The sequence below is a fragment of the Passer domesticus genome, chromosome 1, assembly GCF_036417665.1.
Source record: "Passer domesticus isolate bPasDom1 chromosome 1, bPasDom1.hap1, whole genome shotgun sequence".
Lineage (NCBI taxonomy): Eukaryota > Metazoa > Chordata > Aves > Passeriformes > Passeridae > Passer > Passer domesticus.
In genome coordinates, this window is record NC_087474.1 from 100,399,475 (window position 1) to 100,423,185 (window position 23,711).

The 23,711-nt window shown below is 39.4% G+C and overlaps 1 protein-coding gene across 1 annotated transcript in view; it reads right to left on the reverse strand.

The window, feature by feature from the left end:
* AHRR (aryl hydrocarbon receptor repressor) overlaps nt 1-23,711 on the reverse strand; it is an 88,790-nt gene that overhangs the window by 48,844 nt on the left and 16,235 nt on the right. Inside the window, exons 2-3 of the mRNA XM_064431312.1 lie at nt 20,613-20,684; nt 13,650-13,831 (exon numbers count right to left, since the gene is read on the reverse strand). Coding sequence (XP_064287382.1) covers nt 13,650-13,831; nt 20,613-20,674 — 244 coding nt within the window. The 5' untranslated portion in view covers nt 20,675-20,684. The remainder of the gene's footprint in view (nt 1-13,649; nt 13,832-20,612; nt 20,685-23,711) is intronic.

The window sequence follows — 23,711 nt, forward strand, 5'->3', positions numbered from 1 at the left end:
AAAAGCACTGGTTACAGGAGCTGACTCATCAGCTGACTAGCCCACAACCTCAGCCACAAAGGACCAAAAATGCTGGTGGTGGCATGAAGCGTGTGGGTGGGAGCAAGGAATAAGCAATCATCTGGCAGCCTAATGCAGAAGGGAGGGTTGACAACAAGCCATTATTTATTCCCCCCTCCCGCCCTAAGGCTCATCCCTCTGCTTCAGTGATTCTCATCATCTTGACGCTGTGGTAGGGCTCTTTGTAGGGGAGGGAATGAAAGGTACATCCCCTCCCTGTGGCCCATGCAATGAAAGCATCAGCAGGCTATCTGAGCTCACCACACCCAGATCTCTTAGGGCGAAAGGCCCTCATGGAGGAGAATGGAAAAAAGGTTTCCCTGGTTCTGCTTTCACCCAATAGGAGACTGGAACAATGTTTTGTTGGGAAAAAAAAAAAAAGGACATCATTGCTTTCCCACCAAAGTCAGTTACTGGAGAGGAGAGGTGGAGATCCAGTTCTGGAACGGCAGACGGTAGATGTAACCAAAAGTTTTTAGGAGCGGAGCAAGGAATATATTAAAAAAGGGAGAATGTTGTAGCAAAGATGGGAAAAGACAAGGAGAGGAAATCTACATGGAGAAAACAAGAAAATCTACAGAAGAGGAAGATACAAAAAAGAAAATTTTACAAAGTTAGGTGGATTATCACTAAAAAGGCTGCTAGAGAAAGAGAGGTGGAAGGGAAGTCTCCAAGTCAAACAGCAAAAATAAAAAGTAAAGCGAAAACTCGCAAATTTAATTAAAACTTAACATGAAAGTACACTGATAAAATCCCCCAAATTGTTCATATGTATCACATTATCTCCATATAGATCTAAGTTAACTTCTGAGTGTTCATTCCCTCCAGCAGCCTTCACCATTGCTAATCTGGCTATAATATGGTCAGTTGGTCACCAATTTAGCTAGCACAAAACCTTCTCCAGCCAAATTGGTGTGGTGACGGTGTGACTTCACACCTCCCAGGCTTTAATCTTTTCAATGGCATTTTTGTTATGACTCCGAAAAATACGTTTCACTTCAGGCGATGTGTTTTTTGAAACATTGGGGCAGATTTTGAAAGCCTGGCTTGTATTACTCCACTGATGCCAAGGTTAAGCAAAACATAATAAGGAATTAAGGACATGACCAGTTGTCTTAATATTTCCTCTCCAACCAAACTTGTTGTTTTCTGAGAAGAGGCTTTTTGCCCAAATTTTGCCTACAGTAGGTCTTTCCTGGCAAATTGCCTCAGTGGAAAGGAGATTAAGTTTCTCAATGTCCTCTTTTCTTGGAAACTTTTTGTTACATTTCCCAGTCTCCAATACAGGCAGCTCAGGGCACAGGAATCTACAGCTTGAAAGTCTTCCCCAACATGTTTTTCACATGCTGTTGTATTGGCACTTGGCAAGAGAGTGATGAAGAGTCACAACACTGTAGTTTGCAGCTTTTCTCTGGCTGGAAAAGCCACACTGGTTGAACATAATCTTCAGAGAGTCAGAAGACAGAATATCTGCTGAGGGTAGAGCATCTAAAGAAAAGAAGCTGACCCCTGTGTGGAGATTGTGACTTAACTTGACTTGACTAGATAAAGACAAGATAATTAAATTCCTCTTTTCCAAATGACCTCTTGGAACTCAGTGTCCCAGCACTAACTGTTGCTGCAAGGGGCACAAAGGATCTTCTGTCCAGAAACTTCTCCTCCCAGCTCATGCTGACGGTGGTGACAATCTCAGCTACCCTGGTTTTAAAGATACTGTCAGCTACTACCATGATACTTTAAAGGTATGATGGCAAAGTAACCTTCAAACCGACATTGTCTCTGCTTTCCTAACCATAAGTTGGCAGCAACAAATGTAGGGTGCATCACTGTCCTGAAATGATACGGCACTTACTGCCAGACTTATTAAAAATTTCTAAAGTGCTTGCCAGCATCAATAAAAATGAAGAATGTATGTTGCAATGTGCAATACCTTCAGACTCTCTGACATGTTACTGAGTATGTTTGGCTCAGAAGAGCTGTTCCATTAGGGGGACATACTTTAAACCCTACATTGCTAGGTTCTAATACAGTTCTGGTGGTCCTGAGGAAGTGCTGAAAACAATCAAAACCTCTATAACCTATCGTAATTTGAGAGCATTCTGCACCTGGCATGACTGCACCTCTAAGAATTATTAATTTCAAACATTGCTAATTTCCTCTTCAAATATTACTTGTTGTGAGATGTACAGCCTTTTCCTATATGCTGCAGTGTAGATGCAGTGTAGAAAAAGCATGGAAAGAAGAAAAACAATTTCATTTTTCTCCAGGTACTGTTATGGTCCTTATAATAACATATTTGAATATTCTCCACATAAATCCTTACATTCACTAGCTCAAGATACATTATTAAGGCTGAATTATTTATCCTCTCAAGAAATGCTTTCATAAAGCATTATTTATTGTGCTGTTTTCCCATACAAGGTTTATAGGGATCATTTGATGGCACAACACTGGCTTAATAAATTATTTGGAACAAAATATAGAGGGTTTGTGACAGGTTTTCACTGACACTGATATACAACATATTACCAACATAGAGAAGATAGCATTTTCTGCACAGATATTGAAATAGTCAGGGGAATATATAAGATTAAAATAACATGATATGTTTTGCAGGTATACGATTAGTAAAGTGGTTATGAAGTTGTCAATGGACTAGAAAAAAAACCAAAAACTTTAAAATATGTTTTGTTTTGATTTAGATCTGATCTTTGCTTATTTTCATTCCTCTTAACTTCTTTCAGATATTTCCAACATGTAAGTAGCCAATTTATATTGCAGGCTCAGAGGTAAATGGGAATAGCGGACATTTATTTTTTTATAACAAATATTTACTTCCTATTTAGCTTCAACTTGATATAGTCCATGCAGATAGAAAGAAGGAATGCATTGAGGGGATTTCAATAGAATTTTAGGGACACGGTAAGTTCATATAATACATACTTTGGCAACACTGTTGTACTTAGTGTTAAGATTTCATAAAATTTGTCAGTTATATTATCTACAGTATTGCACCAAAAAGTGTAATAAAATTAAAACTGAACTTATAAAGGGAAGCTTGCTGTGCCTCATCTAAAACACTTGCATTTCATTTCATGGTGGGGAACTTTAAGAGCACTGACTAATATGTTACTGTTACATTAGATAGAGAAGAGAAGCATCTGTGTTAGTCACATGGGATTTTCTTTCTAATAAAATTAAAAAGACACTTAAACAAATACAATTAAATGAAGACAAGTCTTTTAGAGTGATCCATTGAGCCAAACTGTAGGACCATCACATAGCAAAGTGAGGCGAGCTTTGCAGAAACCAGCCGTATTTTATATGGCTCAGGAGGGGCCTTATCACTCTCCACAACCACCTGGGACTGTAGACAGATGTGGGTCAGCCTCTTCTCCCAGGTCATCAGTGACAGGATGAGAGAACACAGTCTTGAGCTGCACTTAGGGTGGTTCAGGTTGGACATTAAGAGGAATTTCTTCACTAAAGAATCATTAAGTATTGGAATAGGCTGCCCAGGGAGGCGGTGGAATCACAGTCCCTGGAGGTGTTCAAGAAAGAACTGGCCGTGGCACTTCGTGCCATGGTCTAGTTGACAAGGTGGTCATCAGTCAAAGGCTGGCCCTGATGATCTTGGAGGTCTTTTACAAACAAAATTATTTTGTGACCCACATTGTATCAGAGTTCTCTGCAGAGCTTTACTATCTGCTGGAGCCCTAAAGTCAGCAGTAGGAAAGCGAGAAGGGAAGCTAGGAGGACAATCTCCCACACTATTCACTAGCTGAAGACTATTTGTCTTCTTTGTCTTCAAAGTCCTGTGCAATTACAATATGCCAAACTAAATTCCTTGTTCTGTTGGATGAGGTATTGTCTTTCCTTTAAAACATATCTGTGTTTAAAATGAGAAACAAAGTAAATCATTTTCTTGACAGTAAAGATACATGCTTCCTCTCAGAGATAGTAATCACTCATGAAGCTGAGAACAAGTGTAAACCAAGCCAAAGTTCATGCCTGGGGGAATGCTTTCCTTCCTATCCATTGCATAAGTGATAAGGACAAAACTATTGCTAGTATCTTCTAGAGCCACTGAAATTTCTAGCAAGTTCTGAAGTAAAAATGCCATTTTTCTTGTGATGAAAACCAGCCTTGTTTCCATATCCAAGGAAAACATGGGTTACAGTAGAACTGAAGTCCAAGTTTTTCCTCAGTCTCCAAGATCTAAACATAATTTAACTCAAGAGAATTAGATCAATGAAAGTCCATTACTTATAGCTCAGCATAATGGAATTTGAGCCATGCAGGGCTGCGAGAGTACTTCAACAGCTGGTACCAGGCTGGGCCAAGAAGGGCCTTAGCTGCAGAGCAGGGATTAAGCAAGCACAGTGCACAAGCAAGATGAACATCATTGAATACAAAAGGCAGTGTGTATATCAGTCTCCTGGATTAGATGGACCCAGATTTTTCCTTACCACTTGCATTTACCACATCCTTGCCACATTCATTTACATCTATGGGACATGAGATGCACAGTGTGACTTAAGCAAATGCACTGAGCACAAAAGCCTACCAAATCAAAATTGTTTAAGAGTGACTGAGCAAGCTGGAGAAAGGTGAAGACCCACACCCAATGGTGCATGGCTGACCATGTGTCTGGTCCTGAGTGTACTTCTGTTGTCAGTAGAAACAGTGGAACTCTCCCAATGCCAAATGCCCTCAGGAGAATTCTAATAAAGATTCCACTCATGTCCCTTGTCACTTCCAGCTCCCTGTTTTTTCTAATCAGTCTTGATAATAGCAAGAGAAACATTGAAGCCTACAGGGATGTTCATTTGGATGGCATCCAGCAACAGAAAAATTGTATGAGATGCAGATTCAGAATTACAAGAGGAAATTCTGCAAGAAGAATCCTATTGATGGGTGTTTCCCAAGGACAGCAAAAAATTCATGTAGTCCAGCCTTTCTCATGCAGGTGACTAAATCAGTCTAACAGCTCTGAGCTTGCAATAGCTCTGGTAATATAAACAACCCGCAGCACATGACACAAGCGCCAAGAAGCACCAGAAAATATCTGAAACTTATTTATAACTGAAACTAAGATCCTTCATTTGCCATTACTCAAATAAATAAGTATTGAATTTAGAGCCAGTCTCAGAACATGACACTGAACATAGTGTTGCACAGATGGGTTTCCTTGATCTTCAAAGGTTATGGGAATTCAAGCAATTTAAAATTGTCTTGTTCTTCCTGAATATATGTTCATTCTGAAGAAAATCCTGCTTGTAAATCAACACTCGTCCTACAAAACCCATCTTGTTAGCAGGAAACTAAAGAGAAAGTTAGCCAGGAGAAGGAGGTGCATGCTCTTACAACAAGGCAGCAAGAGCAGACACAGTTCTCCTCAAAGAGTCAGCAAAGGCCTTCCAAGGACAGAGAGATCTCCAGGTTACGTAAGAGGACCTGTAGTACAAAACAGCCTCAGTTATTTGTCACATGGATGAACTGTGTTCCCAGGAAACAAGGGGAAGAGAAAATATTGACCCATTAGTATAAGCAATATGTCCCAATAAAATGGTATCCCTGGCAATTAAATATATTAAAAAATCTAGTCAAACTAATGTTTGAAAATGGGTAATATGGAGGAGATTCAATTTGCAGTGGCTTATCTGGAAAGAAGTCCTGCCAGATCTTCAGGGATGGAGGAATGCAGCTATCCTGCTTAAAGTCTTGACACTTCTACTAAAATTTCACTGATGTAGTATTTTAGCACTTGATTAGATAATGATTTGCAGACAGTAGGTCTTCCTTCAACAATTTACTTATATACCACTTATGCAGAAGAACAGTTTTTCCTTTTTTCAGTTGCTGTATTGCTAAAAGATGGTAAAATTAAAGAGCAGTAGAGAGTGGAAAATCTCTACTGTTTTTTTCATGTTTTTTCATGAGCAGTCCATTTTTGGCCAAAACACTCCAAATATTGGTGCAATGTGAATATGCCAGTTCAACACAGCCACAGGAATAACCTTACCTCTTAGCCACTCTGACAATGAATGTTTCTTTTCAGTACAAGCCATTGAATATGCAATTCTAAGAAACCTAAACTGCCCAAATGCTTACAATCTAATTAAGCTACAACCGTGGACTACAGCAATGTATATGTTAAAGATATTTTGCATGTGTTCAATAAAGAAAAGTCCTCATCTCTCTTCTAAGAAAGAATTCATTCAGACATTCCATTTCAGAGGACAGGACTGAGAATGCTCTGACTCAGTAGAAGATGTCTTTAAAAACCCAAACTTCTAATTGTTAAAAAACTCAAATATATTGGGGAATTCTTGACTCAAGGTCAACCTTCAACCCTAACTAATCAGAGGAACACAACTTGAATCCTTGATTTGTGTCTCAAAGTACAGGTTTCATTTAAAAACAAAGAAGTTTGAGGACAATCTGAATGCCTCTAATTATTTACGTAATGGAAATCAATACATAAGTCATACCAAGAGAAGATAGGTGGCAATGAAGAGATGGAATTATTGAGGTATAATTTCCTCCTTGTTGTTGTTGGTGATGGTGGTGGTTTAGGCATCTTATACTGTTCTTATAAATCTTTCTTATAGTATTTCTTACTATTTCAGATTTTTTAATTATTTTATTTTTCCTGTATCTGTTCTAAATATATCCATTATAAAGGACCTGGAGAGAGTCCAGTGAAAGAACACAAAAATGATGAAGAGACTAGAGCACTTCTTCTATGAGGAGAGGCTGAGAGAGAGAGAGAGCTGGAATTTTTCAGCCTGGAGAAGGGAAAGCTCAGGGTAGATCTCATCAGACTGTATAAATACCTAAAGGAAGGGTGGAAAGAACAACAAGGTTCTTTTCAGAAGTGTCCAGTGACAGGATCAGAGTAAATGAGTACAAAGTGAAACACAGGAGGTTCTCTCTGAATATCAGGAAACACATTTTCACTGTAAGGGTGACCAAGCATTGGCTAAGGTGGCCCAAGGACACTGTGGACCCTCTGCCCCTGAAGATATTCAAAAGCCATCTGGATATGGTCTTGGGAAACTGGTTCTCAGTGACCTTGCTTGAGCAGGGGTCTTGGATCAGGTGATCTCCAGAGGTTCCTTGCATCTTCAACCCATCTGCGAATCTGTGATTCACTAAGACTATGGTTTTAAATTTCAGGGAAAGCTTCAGGCTACTGACACTTGCTAACAAATGAAAGATTAATTTTTCCCATGGAAATGGATCCAATACAGGCCATAATTGCAATAGTAAGTTCAACCATATGAACTTAGTTTAAGAATCAGTTGAATCTTGTTGTGTAAAAATTTGCCATGCTTATGTAAAGTAAAATCTAAAAAATATACTTATACCAAAGAAGCAGAATTTGTCATTCCAGGAGAAAAAAAAAATAATTGCTGAGAGCTTGAAAAGAAAACTCTGGGAAAACAGAATTATTAGGAAGAGATGATGGGGTAGAAAGAGATGGCTGAGGACCACAGTACATGCACTGCAGAGGAACCTTGGAACCTCAGACCAGGAGCTTTGGTTCAGGCAGGCAGCACTCCTACAGCACTGCTGAGTAGCATTGCATTGCAGATTATGCACTGGAAGCAAGATCACTCTCTGCTTCTTTGCACACCTCAGGTTTTAAAACCTTAAATTTCTGTGTCACTGGAGTGTCATGCACGTCACACCAGAAACAGGTCTGCAGTGGAGGCAGCAGCACTAAATATTCAATTACTACAATAAATAATAGTCTAAAGGGTCTAGGGAATGAACCTGAGGAATCTCAGTCACAGTAGTTTGCTTCTGACCTAGGAGAGTAACAGCCATGGACACTGTAGGAAGAGAACAAATCTGGAACACACTGCAAGCAATTGAGGATACTGAAAATCAGGCCAGCTGGGAGGAATCCTTTGCTGCTTTCTTCTTAAAAGGGATAAATTCAATTTCCATTTAAGATAAATGTTGATGGGAATTGGATCACACCAAACACATAGACGAGTAAAAGGAAGTGACCCACTAACATAAATGCTAAATCAGAAGAAAGACAGAAACCACACAGTGTGTGCTACCCTGTCAGAAAAGGGGAGAAAAAAAAACTTTTTAAAAAAATCTATATGTATATATATATATATATATATATATATGTCTATACAAGGATTAATTGAAGGGGATAAATATGTTAGAAGGAGACAGGACAGTTTGATGACAGTGACCAGGAAATCCTGGAATCAATGGTTGCTGGTTGCAGCAGCAGCAATCCAAGCCACAGCATTGGAAGACAGAAGACCAACAGGAGGGAGACTTCAGTACACTTGGAAAAATCTCAGAGGACACATATCTAAGGGAACTAGAAGCTGGATGGTTTTTCAGCAAATATATATAAAATATATAGGTCATAAGTGTAAACTGTCTCAGTAGGAGCAAAGAATGAGAAATGTAAGAAAAGACCACCTTAACAGAATCTTGAGTTCTTCAGTGACTGGAAGCTCACAGAAAATCTCTTTTAAAAATTAATAAAATAAAGGACAAATCTATAAGAAGAGAAACAGAAAAGCCAATGTATAGTTTCAGATGTAGCAAGGAAGGCAAGGTTATAAAAATCATGCTGGAAGCCCTTTAACCATACAAGGTTGGGAAAACAGATTTCTGCTACTCATGAGAAGGGGAGCTACAGACTATGAAAGCAAAAAAGTTTAATGTTTATTGCCTCTTTTTGCTTCCATCTGCTAGGATCACCTTCACAGCCGTAAAAGCTGAAGTGCCAAGAGAAATGGAAACCATTTTTTTTTTTACAGAATGGGGGCTTAAGCTGAAGCAGGAGACTTCCAGCTTGGATTTTAGGGAATGCAAAGGAAAATATTAAATCAGCCATGTTGCAGATTTGCAAAAATATTAGACAATGACACTCAGGTTAAGGCATATCTTATTCTTTACTCAGGAAGGTTCACTACAGGCTTGTGTCCTAAAATTTTTAATTCTGTATGGAAACAGATGAACTAACATTTGTAGACAAATTTCTCAAACTCTACTGTAAGTCAGTTTACAATCCATATATAACTGTAGTCTAAGGCAGGTCAAACAACATGTCTCCATGCTTGACTGTCACTAATTTTGCAAAGATCTGGATTGCAGTTTAAATATAAAGCTTACAGAAACTTTTAAGATATTTATTCACAGAGTTCTTCTGTGACTCTCTGTAGTCCATATTTAGTCATCCATAAATCTATCAGATTTTTAGTTTTCAAAATCGAATGAAGTCTGGAAGTAAATAAATATGGAGAAGGCGCTGAAGTCTGCAATAAACACAGAGATTCAAAATAATACAGGAGGGAGATTTTAGTCAGGAAAGCACTGCTTTTGTGTTTGCATGCACGTCTGTTTTGGGGTATGTATGTGTGTGTATGCAAAAAATGTCCAGATGGGCAAAATAACAAGCTATTGAATTAAATTACGCTTTATATAAATTATGTACTAAAGGGTTTGAAATAAAACTGTTCATCCATATTGAGGTCTCTACATTTCCCATCTAAGACTATACTCAGCATCTATCTATTATCTATCTATCTATCTATCTATCTATCTATCTATCTATCTATCTATCTCATCTATCATTTTTCAGAAATGCTTATGGCTAAAAGGTCTAACATTACTTAATGAGATGTCAAAGGAAAAGTTTGAGTGGAATTTGAGTATTGATACAATGTTAGTTACACTAAGAACTGAAAAGTGAGGAGCTATATAACCCTAGTTGTAACTGTGTTGGTCTAAATTCATATCTAGTTTCCTTACAAGGACTGGGAAACATAAGTTAGCTCTCTCTCAGAAAGGACCTGAACTGTTAAAAGGACAAGGTGCTATTCTTCTGACATTTATTTACTAAATAATTACCTGCACTAGAAGGGAACAAGTTAAACAACCAGCAGAACGGGGCTGGTTTTGAAGTGTAACAAGACCACCATTTCCCCACCAGTGAAAAAACTGAGAAATAAAAAGTACTAAAGGATATGTTGTCAAGAGTGGTGAAGGAAGACAGACTGCAATTAACCGAGATGGAACATGTCCAAGACAGAGGCCCAGCAAACTCAAGTGGTCAGAGACACTAAGTGCTGCTCCATGCTCACAGGAGCCCCACCCAAAGCAAGTCTTTGTCAGGGCCAAATGACAGTCACAGTTTCCTGTAGCAGTTGATGTCTCCCACTCATCAACTGACCCTGGTTCAGACCCAGCTGCCTCATACACGAGATCCGGTGAGATTGGAAGGTTATTGCTGCAAGCCATTTTGAAGTGCTCATCAGGAAAATGCAAAATGACTGAATGCCTGTAGCTTGGAGGGAGCAGGGCTATTAATAGAGCCTCTGCCAACTGATAAAAGAGATATGGGTAAGCTTAAACAAGTAGACAGCAAAAAGAAAATATTTTTAAGAATGAAAGAGAGAATTCACCACAATGACTTAAACTAAATCCTCGGAATATCAATGTCAACAACCAGGTCTAAATTTTGGAAAGGAAGCAGGCCTTCACTTAAATCACTCAAGTAAGATGAACTGGTCATATGCTTCAAGGTGCTAACCTCTAATGGTCACTAAAATGGGAACAAATGACTGAATGATGGATGTTCTCTGTGCACTAATACCCAATTCTCTGTGAAACCATTTTCACACTTGAGGTCAATATGGTGAGGTTACTCTCTCCAGTTGGCTATTGATCTTCATAAATACATTTGTGCTGCACACTGACTATGGCAGAGTAGCTACTAAAAGGACACCTAGTGGTAAGTGAATGAGTGTGCCCAGAAACCACTGGCATTGCTGAAGGTGTGCCACTGTGATTGGCATGGGAATGCTGACCTGTTATGGGTCACATATGAACTTAATGTGTCAAGTAACACTACTCTTTTTTTTAATAGCAAGTAATATTCTTAAAAGCATCTTTTAAAAATCTGAAATTTATGCTTAACATCCTCAAAACTCAGAGAATAGGGTTTTTTTAAAACAAATTATGCACAGTACTCTCCGTCGCACACTACAAAATTGAATGTACTGAATCTCCACTGCATCCATTTTAGGAATACTGGATAGCTGAACAGAACTCATTACAAATATGTTTTACTTGATATTCAAGCCAGATTTCATCTTGGACATCATCATTCCTTGGTTCCTCCACTGTGCCACTGTAAAATATCCTGAGCAATTCCTTTTGTTCTCGTCTTTTCCTCCTATGAAGACAAACAGCTGGAGAATATAAATTGAGCTGACTATAGTTTTTTGGGTGTTGTTTGTTTGTTTGTTGATTTATTTTTTTTTTGCCCATGCAACTTTATAGTCACTTCTTGCCTGTGTTTATTCCAAACCCTTTAATATGTACTAATGCCCTTGTGACCAGGAGATGCCCACAACAGAAAGCTCTATTCCAGATGGAGTCATGCTGGTCTCATGCAGAGAGGGATTATAACTTTCCTGTGTAGTGACATGCTGCCTCTGGGCAAACAGACCAAAATCCACACTTAGCTTTCTTGTTTATGTCAACATACCGTATTACAGGCATGGAACAACTTGTTGACCACTGTCCCTCTTCAGTTATTGTTTTTATGTTCTCTGTTCCAGGTTTGTCTTTTCTATTGAACACCAGTTTCTTTGGATTAATTTTCCCTGAGTGAATTAGTACAGATTTACTAAGGCATTTTTCCAGATACATTTTTTTATCCAATTTTCTAACATCTCTGTATGCCACTGGTCTGTTCTCTGTCCTCAGAATGTTTATAAGCTCCCAATTTAGTGTCATCCTTTGATTCAAAAAGCCACAAACAATCCATTTCTGCTCTTCTATCCTCTTTCATCACAACAAAATTGAAACGGTGGTATGAATATGCTTGTTTGCTCTTTTAGGTGACTTGCTACTAAAGTTTTTGCTTAAAAAAACCCACAAACAAATTCTGCTTTTTTTCTCCAGAATTACAAGTAAGTACATCGTGATGTTCATGAGGGATACGGCAGATTCTGCCCTTACCCAGACATTTGCAACCATTTCTCACTCAGCTTAGTTTCCACAGCTCACCTCTCCTCCACTCCACCCTTCTGAAGCTCCAGCCTGCTCTCTTGTCTTAAAATGGCATGTAGTTTCCTTCCTTTACTATAAACAATGCTTTCTGTAACCTTAGTTTCGTGATGTAAACATTTAAAAATAAGAATGAAGCGAACAAAAACTATGTGCTCAATTAGGTAATTTGGGGATTAAATTAAATGAAGTCTCTCAAAACATGGAACACAGAATATTTCAACATAATGCAGCCTGGCTTTACTTGTTGTCTTTTTATCTCATCCCTTTAAGAAAAGGAGACAATGGACCTTAGAAACTCTGGCAGAAGAGTAGTAAAGGCAGCTGAAGAGATATTATTGCTTGTGAATGCAAGAGAAATGAAAGTCAGACTTAGAGGAAGAGGCCATAGCACTCAGGTACATGTTTAAAGACTAAGAGAGGTACTCTGTAAACTGCAGGATGCTGGAGGCTGGGCAACCACCTGCCACAGCTGACATGGGAGGCTCTTGCTATCAGTGATATCACTTTTGTAATCTCATGTCAGCCTCCTAAAATGCCCTGCAGCCTGCCAAAGTCTCTTCAAGATGGCATTTCTTTTATACTAAAATGCATTTTAAAAGCAAGAAGGCAACCAACTGATATTATTCTTTGGTTTAATCCAAAAAAAGAAAAAAAATATATAAAGGATCATCATATGGAGTAGTAACAGGAAGAAATAATAAAGAGTAATAAAGGAAAAATAATGTCTGTAAAAATACTTCTGTTTATCTTTGCAGTCCACCTGTAAGTTTTGGTCAACTATACTCCTTCATACACAGGACTTTTTTCTTTTTTTTGAGAACAATTCTAGAGAGAATTTCCATTATTAAATCGCTAATCCGGTTTTGCTCTTGTGAACTTCTCAGCAACAGAAGAAACTCAAAACATATTCAAATTTGGAAGAATTCTTTTTACGTGCATCTGAAAACACACATTTGGCTTTCACTTTGTGGTGTGCCAGACAACTGTACAAGCGAAGCGTAGCCTAGTACAGTTTTATTCAGCACTTTAAACTTTGAATCTCTCTCGTCCTGAAAGACAGTGATCATTTTTGCTTTTCAAGTGAACCCATTTCCTCCTGGCATACAGCAAACATAGGTTATGCAGCAGTTGCTTGACTTTCACATCGTATTTAAATTGGTGTTTTGAACTTTCATAGTAACAGCTTCAAATAGAGAATTCAAACTATAACAGGTATTACATTTGCCCCAACCTTCTTTCCCAGTTTAGTGATTTTACAGTTGTGTTTTCCCATTTTCATCAGCCTGCTGATGAAAGATGGATATTATCCCACTATTTGGTGAAAAGCACACAAACTACATAAGAGAAAATGAATGGAATTTCCAGTGCAACATCCTATGCACAAAATAAGGTCAGTAATAAATGTTTTCCCCCTGCCTTTATCAATATAATACCATATGTTACTTTTAATCAGGATTAGTACAAAGCAGCAATAAATTAGAAGGCTACTTTTAGTGGGATGCTGAGATCTTAAGGAAACCTACCTTGAAAGAAACTTTTGACTCGGAGATAGCTGACACTAAGGCGCAAGACAGAAAGTTTGTCCAGCTTCGATACGATGTCAGGTGGAAAAGGAAGGAGGCTGGCCAGGTGGTCCAGTTCTGCATTCAGACGGTCTCTGTGTCTCTTCGAAGGATTTGATTTTTCATTCCCAACTGCAGGCCTTCTGTGGTGGAGAACACATTTTCAATTACCTGTTTTTCTTCCAGGGACTGGGTTGTTCTATGCAATCAATTGATAACAGTAATACTTTGCTTAGCTTTAAAATCTTTAAAGTGTCTGTCATCTGACAAAAAAAGTTTTACCATTCTGCATTTGCCATGGTGCAAAGACACAGGCTATGTCTTCTCTTTTCATATCAGGCAAAAAGTGAAGAACTGGTATCTTTTACTCAGGACCTCTCACCTTAGGGAAGTGGGTACTATTTTCATGTTCTAGTCAATACCAGGAAAAACAATTTCTCATCTTTGTTGTACAAATGAAGGGCAGAAGAGCAGGGGAAATTACCGTGACTAATGCATGAACCCATTCAATACCCACTGTATTCATTCAAAGAATCTTAGTTCCCTCCATTTAATGACTCAAAGTTAACTTGTGGGTCAGGAGATTATTAAGAAAGAAGTCTGTCTTTAAACATGAGCTTAAAATGTATGGAAGGCAAGGTGAAGAGAAATTCTTTCGTCAAGCTCAAAACTCCCTTGTACATTCTCACTTTTACCTTCCTACATCAGTAATAACAAAGATAAGAATTTGGTTTCTTGAGAAGATTGATATTCCTCACAAAACATAGAGATGAAAGTTACTCAGCTTTCTAGGCCAAGCAAGCCCATCCCCATTTTGTGTTCCTCTTATGTAATGGACAGTGTTAGAGAACCTAGAATAGCTGTTATGTAAATCATTAAGATGAGATACATGACAAATGTGGAACCTCAGTTTTGGAATGTCCACTGATATTCCCGGAGAAGGTGTAAGATGCTCTCAAGGGGAGTAAAGGAAAAAGCTGGTGCTTTTGCACACAGAAATGGGGACCTTACTTCCAGCATGACAGTGGGGGGTGCTCAGTGCTGAAGGACAGTCTTTTCCATTAAGTGAGAAGCCCTGAGTGGGAAGTTGAGAAAGTTGTTCCTTTCAGTAGCCAGCTATTACTGGACCCAGCAGTAGTCAAGTGCATTATCCAGGCATGAGCTATGGGACACTGGAGCCACAAACTGCATAGATACTCAAGAATGGGAAACGGCAAGTAAGAAGACTATAGTTGTGCTCAGAGTTTTTACTTTCACCTCACTGAATCCAAGGATCATAATCTTAAGTAACTAGCTGACAGCAGACAATGAGAGTAAAAAATAAGTATTTGTCACACTTTACTCCTGCATTTTCATGCTACACACATTTACTACATTTTTCAATCATAAGGTGGTTAAGGTGTTAAATTACATCAGTATTAATTTGCCATCACAGTTGTAATTCTAAAATAATTGTGCTTAGGAATTAGCAAAAAAAAAAGATCAGTTTTTTGAAGAGCAGTTTCGTACATGTGACTGCTGCTAACTGAAAGCCTCTTAAAGCAAATCAGGTATGAAAAATTCATTGTTACTTTTGAGAACTTCACTTCAAGAGAACAGCATCAGTGGACAGAATAGATGGGAAAAAATTGAGTTAGAAATAATTTTTTTTTAATTTCACTGAAAATACATAATTTCTGCTATTTCATTCAAAATTGCCAATATTTATATATGGTTCTTCAATAACACAGTAAGTTGCTTCCAAACACATGGAGAAGATTTTGCTGATTGGGATAAATGAACTACTTTCCTATATTAGGGAGAGGAAATATGAGAACAAATAATGCAATCAACAAAGCAGGAATAATGTTCCTTATTTTTTTGAGCTAACTATTTTTTGCAGTAAACCTTGAGGCTCAGACATCCTATGGCACCGAAAGGATGTCTGATCTATGGAGGGCAGTAATTTTGTGGGAACATAGCCTACAGCTGAGCAGAAGCTAAAGAACATAAGCTTTGCTAATCGGTCTTTACATCTGACAAACCAGCTGAAGCAAGGAAGCAATGTAGGACAGAAGAAATTAATTCCAATAAGAAAAATTAAGCTGATGAGTTCAAGAGGTAAAAATTGCCAAGAGTAACATGAAATAGAAATAGGAGATGTTCAAGTCTATTTATCACATGAAATAGTGACTGTTCTATCCCAGAGAAGAATGGTTTGAAGCAATTAGGTGGTCTGCCTTTGTACTGAGTACAAGGAATAGTTTTCAGAAGATGGTAGGGAATGGTGTAAAAAAGACTATGGGAGAAAGTTGAGGACAGAGTCTTCCTGAAAACTCAAGGAAATGATTCAGTAAGGGAGTGAATCCAAACAAACGGGTTAGATATAAATGGTAGTTAAGGTGCCAAGTGGATGTGATTTTAAACAATGTGAGTTCCATGGAAAGGCTCAGTTAGCTAGCCATAAACAGAAAGGCACAGGCAGGGGAAATCTTCAGTGGGCTGCCTTGAGGCAAATGAAAATTCTAGCCTTGATTTTGAGCTGAAAGTAGAGGATGCTTGTTGTGTTCATGTTAAACTCAGGATTGTCAAACTGTAAACAGAGACATAGGAGACACTTGGTTATCCCTCATTTACTCTGCTTTCCATACAACACTGCTATAGTAAAGGAGAACATGTAATTCAAGGAACAAATCTGGCTTTTCTTTCTTCACATTGTTAAACTGCCCAGTGGTCACAAGCACTTGTACCTGTGCAGGCCCCACATTAGCAGTCCCTGTGCAGTGGGAGCCGTGTGGGAGCTGGTGGGGAGAACATTTTGTGTTCTGGTGGTACACAAGGCATTGAGCCCTGTTCGCGTTAGTGATTCAGCGTGCCCATGACACACAGACCGCCACTAGTGTAAACCAGTTTGGTGAGCTCGCAGAGGAATTTCCTGCAACTTCAGCTCTGTCTGCTGCTCCCTACCCTCTGCAGAGCCCTACCCTGTTAATGAAAACTTTGCCCTGAATAGGTTTTATAAGTATGCCACAGTGTTAAACCAGCAGAAGACCTGAGCTGAAAAAGGTCTAATCATTTACCGTGACAGCAAGTTTTCAGTAGGAAGGGGAAGGGAAGAAAGACCATGAGATGCGACAGATAGGCTGAGAGCAAAGATAATTATCATGAGAGTACTGACCAGCACCCTCAGTCACTGAGCTGTCCTTGGACATTGTATAGGAATTTTGGCAGAGCTGAGCTCCAGTGGCAGCAGTGGGTGTGTGTGGATGTTCACCATGTCCTTTGGACCAAAAGGACAGAATGAGAGAAAGCTGCTTGAAGAAAAGGCAGCCCTTTGCCACCTTCTATGTCTCTTCTGCATCTTGACAGCAAGGAAAGGTGAAAGCAGAACTAATGGTCAAGAAGACATAAGAAGACCAGCAGAGCAGATGAGAGGTGGGATAGTGTGGTACAAAGTAAGAGGAAGGGCTATGCCACAGAAGGCTTTAAAATTAGAAGTAGGAAGCAGGAGAGAGCTGCACCTCCCAAGGTCTCTGTTTACCCTGGCACTGGCACAGTTCTGGCTGAAGTGGTCGTTCTGGAGCAGTTATAGATACACTCAGAGCTAGGACAGGTGTAGTTGCCATTAAAGAGCTGTAAAACATTACAAGAAATGTTTTGTAGAGGGAGAGGGTTTTACAAGATGCCAGGGTTTGAGATGAAGTAGTGGCGGAAGTTCTCAAATGGTAACTGTCCTGAAGCATTGCATAAGTATTAATTTCAACACAGTGATTTTAGCTTGAGGTTAAAGACAAGATCACTTTAATTTCCAGATGCTTGAATTACCAGTAAAATGTTAGATTTCCACAGGAAATAAACACTTGGTAGAAAATGTTTCCTTTAGTCAAAATGCCGGCTGCCTGGCTGAAAAGCATATCTGATGGAAAATTTTCAATCTGTCTGAGCTCCAGGTGTTTGACCTGTGTCCATAAACACCAGAATTCTTTAGTGTAGAATGGGGCTAGTTTAATGGGGCTTGTTTAGATGTTTTTGGGCACAAAAGGAAAACAGCTATGTTCTTTAAATTTTCTTGCATATATAAAAGGAGGACCTGAACCTTACATGCTACCTGAGGAATGGCAAAATAATGAAGATAACCTCTGCTAGTTCTGTGTAGAAAGCAAGACTGAAACATATTAGCTCCTCCCAGTAAAATTTTCCACACATTCTTCCTGAGTCTTGTGGGTCTCTGTATTCTCCCATGGAGCTTTTTTATACATTTTCATCACTGTTCTATAAAACCACCCCAGAATAAAATTCCTGTGCCTGAAAAATATTCATGAACATAATGAACAATATCATTCTGTGATATCCTGGATTAAAAGCCAGCTGCAGGATCACCACCTGGTTGACAGTCTGATCATGAAAAGACTATGTAGAGTCAGACAGTTAGCTTCTTGGGATGCACTGAGTAAGGGGAGACATAAGTGTCCCAGTTCTTCTGCAGAGAGAAAGCTGCACCTCTGTCCTTTAAATTCTGACCTTCAAAAGCACTAATCCAAGAATCCCTGCCGAAATCCAAGTATCCTGCTCACACCAAGGCACCTGAGCTGATTTATCTTTTTGTTAAAAGAAAGGTAAATTCTAGAGACTATTTGCATTAAAAAGAGAGGACTAGCCAAAGAACACCCATCAACTTTACTTTCAATGGAAAATCAGGTTTTACAACTGAAAAAATATTCCTCCCAGAACAGGTGCCAGTATCTACCTTGATTCATTGGCAGGATGGTAGGGGGGAAAGTACAACAAGACTGTGAAGGAGAAAGTGTTGTGCTGTCAAACAGGAGAAAAAAGTCCTAATAAAGATGGTACGACATGAATTAAAATAATGGTTGAATATGCTGCTCAATTAATAGACTTTGTCTACCCTTCTAAATTCAAGACAAATTATTCAAGGCAGCATGACAGTAATCTCAGAGTCCTGAAATGTCAGTAAGACCAGCAGGACTGAAAGACACAGACCAGGAAAGGAGCTCTGTCAGCCAGTCGGTCTGGGGCATTCAGAGCCTCTTTAGAGGAAAGTCCCCAAGTGAGGGAATAAGCACAGGAAAGGCTTAACAGAGACCAAGCCCACAAACAGATAAGGTTTGAGGAAGAGACCAGTGTTGCTAGGAACTGAGAAATCATCCTCAGCAAGTGATAAGTAACTAACCACAGAAAATGGACTGCTGTCTCCAGTGTGAGACTTCAGTATTCTAACAATCCAAACTGTTCCCCTTGTTTTAACCCATGTTTCTTAATCAAAATTGTTCATGTCCTGGCTTGATAAGTTCATGCTCAGGTACCTGCACTGCAACATGATAGAAAAGCTATTTTTAAGGCAGCATTACCTGCAAGATGAAAACTTGATTGTATAAAGTAAATGAGAATTTTCTTCTGAAAGTATTAAAGCCAGAACTTCCAAAAAGGCTAATGAGGTCATTTCCATGATTTGTTGGCAGGTAGTTTTCTTAGTCATTCATTTATCTAGAAGTCATCTTTGAGAGGAGTTCTAAACAGCATGTAGACTCCAAACATAAGCTTAATGTTTCTCAAAGCAACTGCAAGTCTCCTTCCTTCTTCACAAAAGTAATGATCCATAAACAGTTCTGCATAGAGGTAATTTAATGTACTGGAAATGTTCCATCCTTCTTGCAATTGTTATCAAATCAAATATCCACATCCATACTGAAACAGTAGTGCAGATATCTTACATACATTTAGAATTCAACACTCAGGATTTTTGCAGGAAGAATGATTTGCTTATGCCATTATCTTTGTCTATTGAAATATGATAAATTTAAACTAGAAGAAACAAAATTTTAAGTGGGAACAAGTGGTTCATGAGCAAATACTGCCCAAAATCCAAACAATATCAACAGATGTCATTACAACAATCAGATAAACTCCCCTTTGATTTTAGACCAATATGTACAATTTTAAGCCAAGGGGGTTATTTTTAGAAGTTCATAACAACTGAAAATAGGGAAATCTATTTTAGTTACCTTCTCATCCTTAAATTGTGTATGAAGGCCACCAGTTCATAATTTTAATACAGTAAAAATGTGTGTTTCACAATCATATAATCAAGTGTAACACAGAAAATATGGGATGATTACATTAAAAAGCTTTATTTCATAGATTGGCTTATGGCATCTGGAACTCATTTACATTTGAGTGATAGCAAACTCTTTTTTCCCCCTCCCATTTCAAGCATCTTGTAGTAACAAATTTCCATTGCATTTCTTCTTTTCCTGCTTTGCCTTCACATATAGAATTCCTCTCTCCCATTTTTCTCCTAATGAAAGTGATCCCATAGTAAACAGAAGTCTGAAAATGATGTGTTCTATATGCAAAAAGAGACTCACCAGTCTGCTCTTTCACTTGGCTGAACTGACCCACTTTCCTGGCTCGCTCATGTTGGACTTAGCAATACCCCAAGCAAAGCTAAGCCCAGCAAAGGGGAAGGGGGGAGTGCAATGCCAGTGCTCTGGTGCCATTCAACACATGGCTTCTCAAAAAGCTCCTGGAACAGCCAGCAGGGAGCACGGAAGCACCAAGGTGTCAACCACCCCTCTAACCCAGTGGCCAGCTGACATTTAGTCCACCGGTGTGTTCTGCCTATGGAAGGGCACTGTCCCTCTCCACTGTCCACAGCAGCGCCGTGGTACCCACCCCAACCACCACTGGCCTCTTCCTGGGATGTCCAGTGATGGGTAAGGATGGTTTGAGCCAGGCTTGGCATCCTCCCTGGAGACATCTTACCCATGAAGAGCCAGCCTCCCAGCCAAGGGCTTCTCATTGCTGAGAAGAAGATTAGGTCTCTCCTATGTCAGTGGACCATAGGAGGAAGGGAGCCCATCTTCTACCTCATTTCTAGCCCATATGTTTGGAGGGAGATGCCTCCTGATGAATATGATACTTAACTGTTTTTGAATGGGTTTCCTCCTTTTCCTCCCAGCATACAGGCATTCCCCCGGAGGAATCATGGCTTTGACACTGAAAAACAAGAGGAATAGGTTTCTTAGTTCAGAGGTTTCTGTGGTTCAGGCTACTGTACAAAATGACAGAACTGAGAAAATTCTACCAAGGAAAATGTTTGTTCCTTGAGTGTGACATTCAGCAACACTACAAAGCATGGTGGCATTAGTGAAGATAGAAGCTTATGGCTTATTCAATTTCCTACCCTAATATTATTAAAATATTGATGTTTATGTTCAATTTTCATTTTTTCCAATTAAGTATACTATGTATGATATAAAATGGTTATAAAATACATCCTGTTTACTGGATATCCATTTTTTTTCCCTTCCCAGCTCATTTCTAAATTCAGCTAAACAAATAAGAATGAATAATACTACCCGTCATCTGCAGGGAGGATTTCACAGCTTTTAAAATACACAGGAATATTATCTCCATTACTGACATTGTGACTAGTAGGTTGCAATTATTCAAATCAGCATTTCTCCAGATCCTCACATCCTCATTTTTAAAGGCTGGAAACATAGCTGTCGGCAGCTCAAGATGTGACACACGGTTTTGTGGTTAGCACTAAGACCAAATGTAGTGCTGACTGAGGTGACAGCTTTCACACAAAACTTGGTCTTATTGATTTATTTGAGTATCTTAGCCCCAGAGATATTGCAGGGTGGGAAAAAGTCTTTGCATTCAGTCTGTTTAAATCTTTTGGAGATTAGCTGAATATCAAAGTCTCTTGATTTTCTGTCTGAAAGAATATTTTAGTCATGCTGAGTGCTATTTAACAGTGGATGCATGTTAACAGAGAGGTTAGTGTATCTCAAGAATAATTCTGTTTTGTGTAAGATGTAAAATTAAAAGGAACTTCTATGTCACTGAATCAAATCCCATGCTGGTGAACATGTGTGTCATGTAAAGCAAATCATAAACTTGCTGAGCTTAATTAAAAAACCCTTTAGAATGGCTTTCTTTTTCATTGAAAGACAGCTTTCTGATAACTAGAAACCTTTTGCCTTCCAGCTTAAATTTGTTCATGGTCATTTTATGCCCATTTGTTCTTCTGCCAACATTGTCTTTTAGTTTAAATAGCTCTTCCTCCTCCATTGTGTTTACTCATTGGCATATTTTTAAATATCAGTCATATCTTCAGTCAGCCTTCATTTTTCTATTCTGGGACAACCCAAACTCTTTTATTTTCCTCTCATGTTACAAACTGGTTTTTTTCTTCCTGTCAATTTAGGAGAAAAGAAGTGAGCCCAGTTTATTAAGCAAAATCTAAAATGTGTTTCATACATGCAAGCACAGCATCCTTTACTAAGTTGAGATACCTTAGGTCTCCTGTGTTTCCCTCATCTGGAAAATCAGTTATTCTGTCAACAGGCAGCTAGCAGGTTAATTTGTCAAAATTATTTAAATCTACATTCCATTTTTACTCCAACTAACTACAGCTGTTATTTGTTCTTTCCTTCTGAGAATTCATTCTAAAATTATGCATAATATAGAGATCAGACTAATTGTCTTCTCTCAAACGCAGGTTATGGTGGAAGCATCAGTCATTCTCCAGTTGGTGCAGTGTCAGGCATTAGGTTCTTCCAGAAACAGGACCATATTTTCCACTATTACTGGAATCATTTCCTGTGATGTCAGATGGGTGAACTGCCTTTCCAAAGCTGATGAGGGATATGATACTGCACAATAAATACTGCTGCAGGTTAAGATTATGCCACAGCTTTTGCTTGGATTAAGACTTCTTGCCATCTTTAAAGACCTTGCTAAATAGGTTTAATCTGCAAGTTCTTTTTTTTTTTTTTAACAGTCTGCCAGTTTTTAAGATTACATCTACCCTAACAGGTTTCCTCCTTCAGCTGGAAGCTAAAGTGGTGTGGAGATGCCAAAAGAACTGTAGTTTCTTTTGAAACCTTACATTAAAATATATTTTCTTGTATTTGTGGTAGATTGACACTGTCTGGATACAAGGTACCACCAAACTCACCCTACCACTCCCCTCCTCAGCAGGACAAGGGACAGAAAATACAACAAAAGGCTCGTGGGTCAAGATAAGGAAAGGGAGAGATCGCTCACCACTTACTGACAAAACAGACTGAACTTGGGGAAATTAGTTTGATTTCTTACCAATCAAATAAGAGCAGGGTAATGAGAAATAAACCCAAATCTCAAAAAATATCTTCCCTACACACTTCCTTTCTTCCAAGGCTCAAGTTCAGTGCATTTTCTCTACCTCCTCCCCCTGCAGCAGCACAAGGGGATGGGAATGGAGGCTGTGGTCAGTTGATCACACTCTGTCTCTGCCACTCCTTCCCCCTCAGGGGCAGGACTCCCCACACTCTCCCACGAACTTCTCCAACATGAGTTCTTCCCACGGGCTGCAGTTCTTCACAAACTGCCCCAACATGGGCCCAGCCCTTCAGGAACAGGCTGCCCAAGCATGGGTGCTCCTTGGGATCACAAGTCCTGTCAGCAAACCTGCTCCAGTGTGGGGTCCTCTCTCCGTGGATCCACAAGTCCTGCCCAGATCCTGCTCCAGCACAGGCTTCCCATGGGGTCACAGCCTCCTTCAGGCACCCATCTCCTCTGGAGTGGGGTCCTGCATGGGCTGCAGGGACAAAGCTGCCTCACCATGGGCTGCACCAGGCACTGCAGGGGACTCTACCCTGGTGCCTGGAGCACCTCCTCCCACTCCTTCTTCCCTGACCCTGATGTCTGCAAGGCTGCTGCTCTCACATCTTCTCACTCTTCTCTCTGACTGAAGTTGAAGTTTTGCAGGCTCCTTTCCCCCTTCATCAACACATTATCCCAAAAGTCCTGCCATCATTGCTGATGGGCTCAGCCCCAGCCAGCAGCAGGTCTGTCGTGGACCTGCTGGACTCAGGGGGAGCTTCCAGCAGTTTCTCACAGAAGCCACCCTTGTAGACCCCCACTACCAAATCCTTGCCATGCAAACCTAATTCATTATTGTAATACTTTCGTGTTCTGATTCCTTCCTGTCCATAATATGAATCTATGACTCATAGTTCATATTTCAAAACA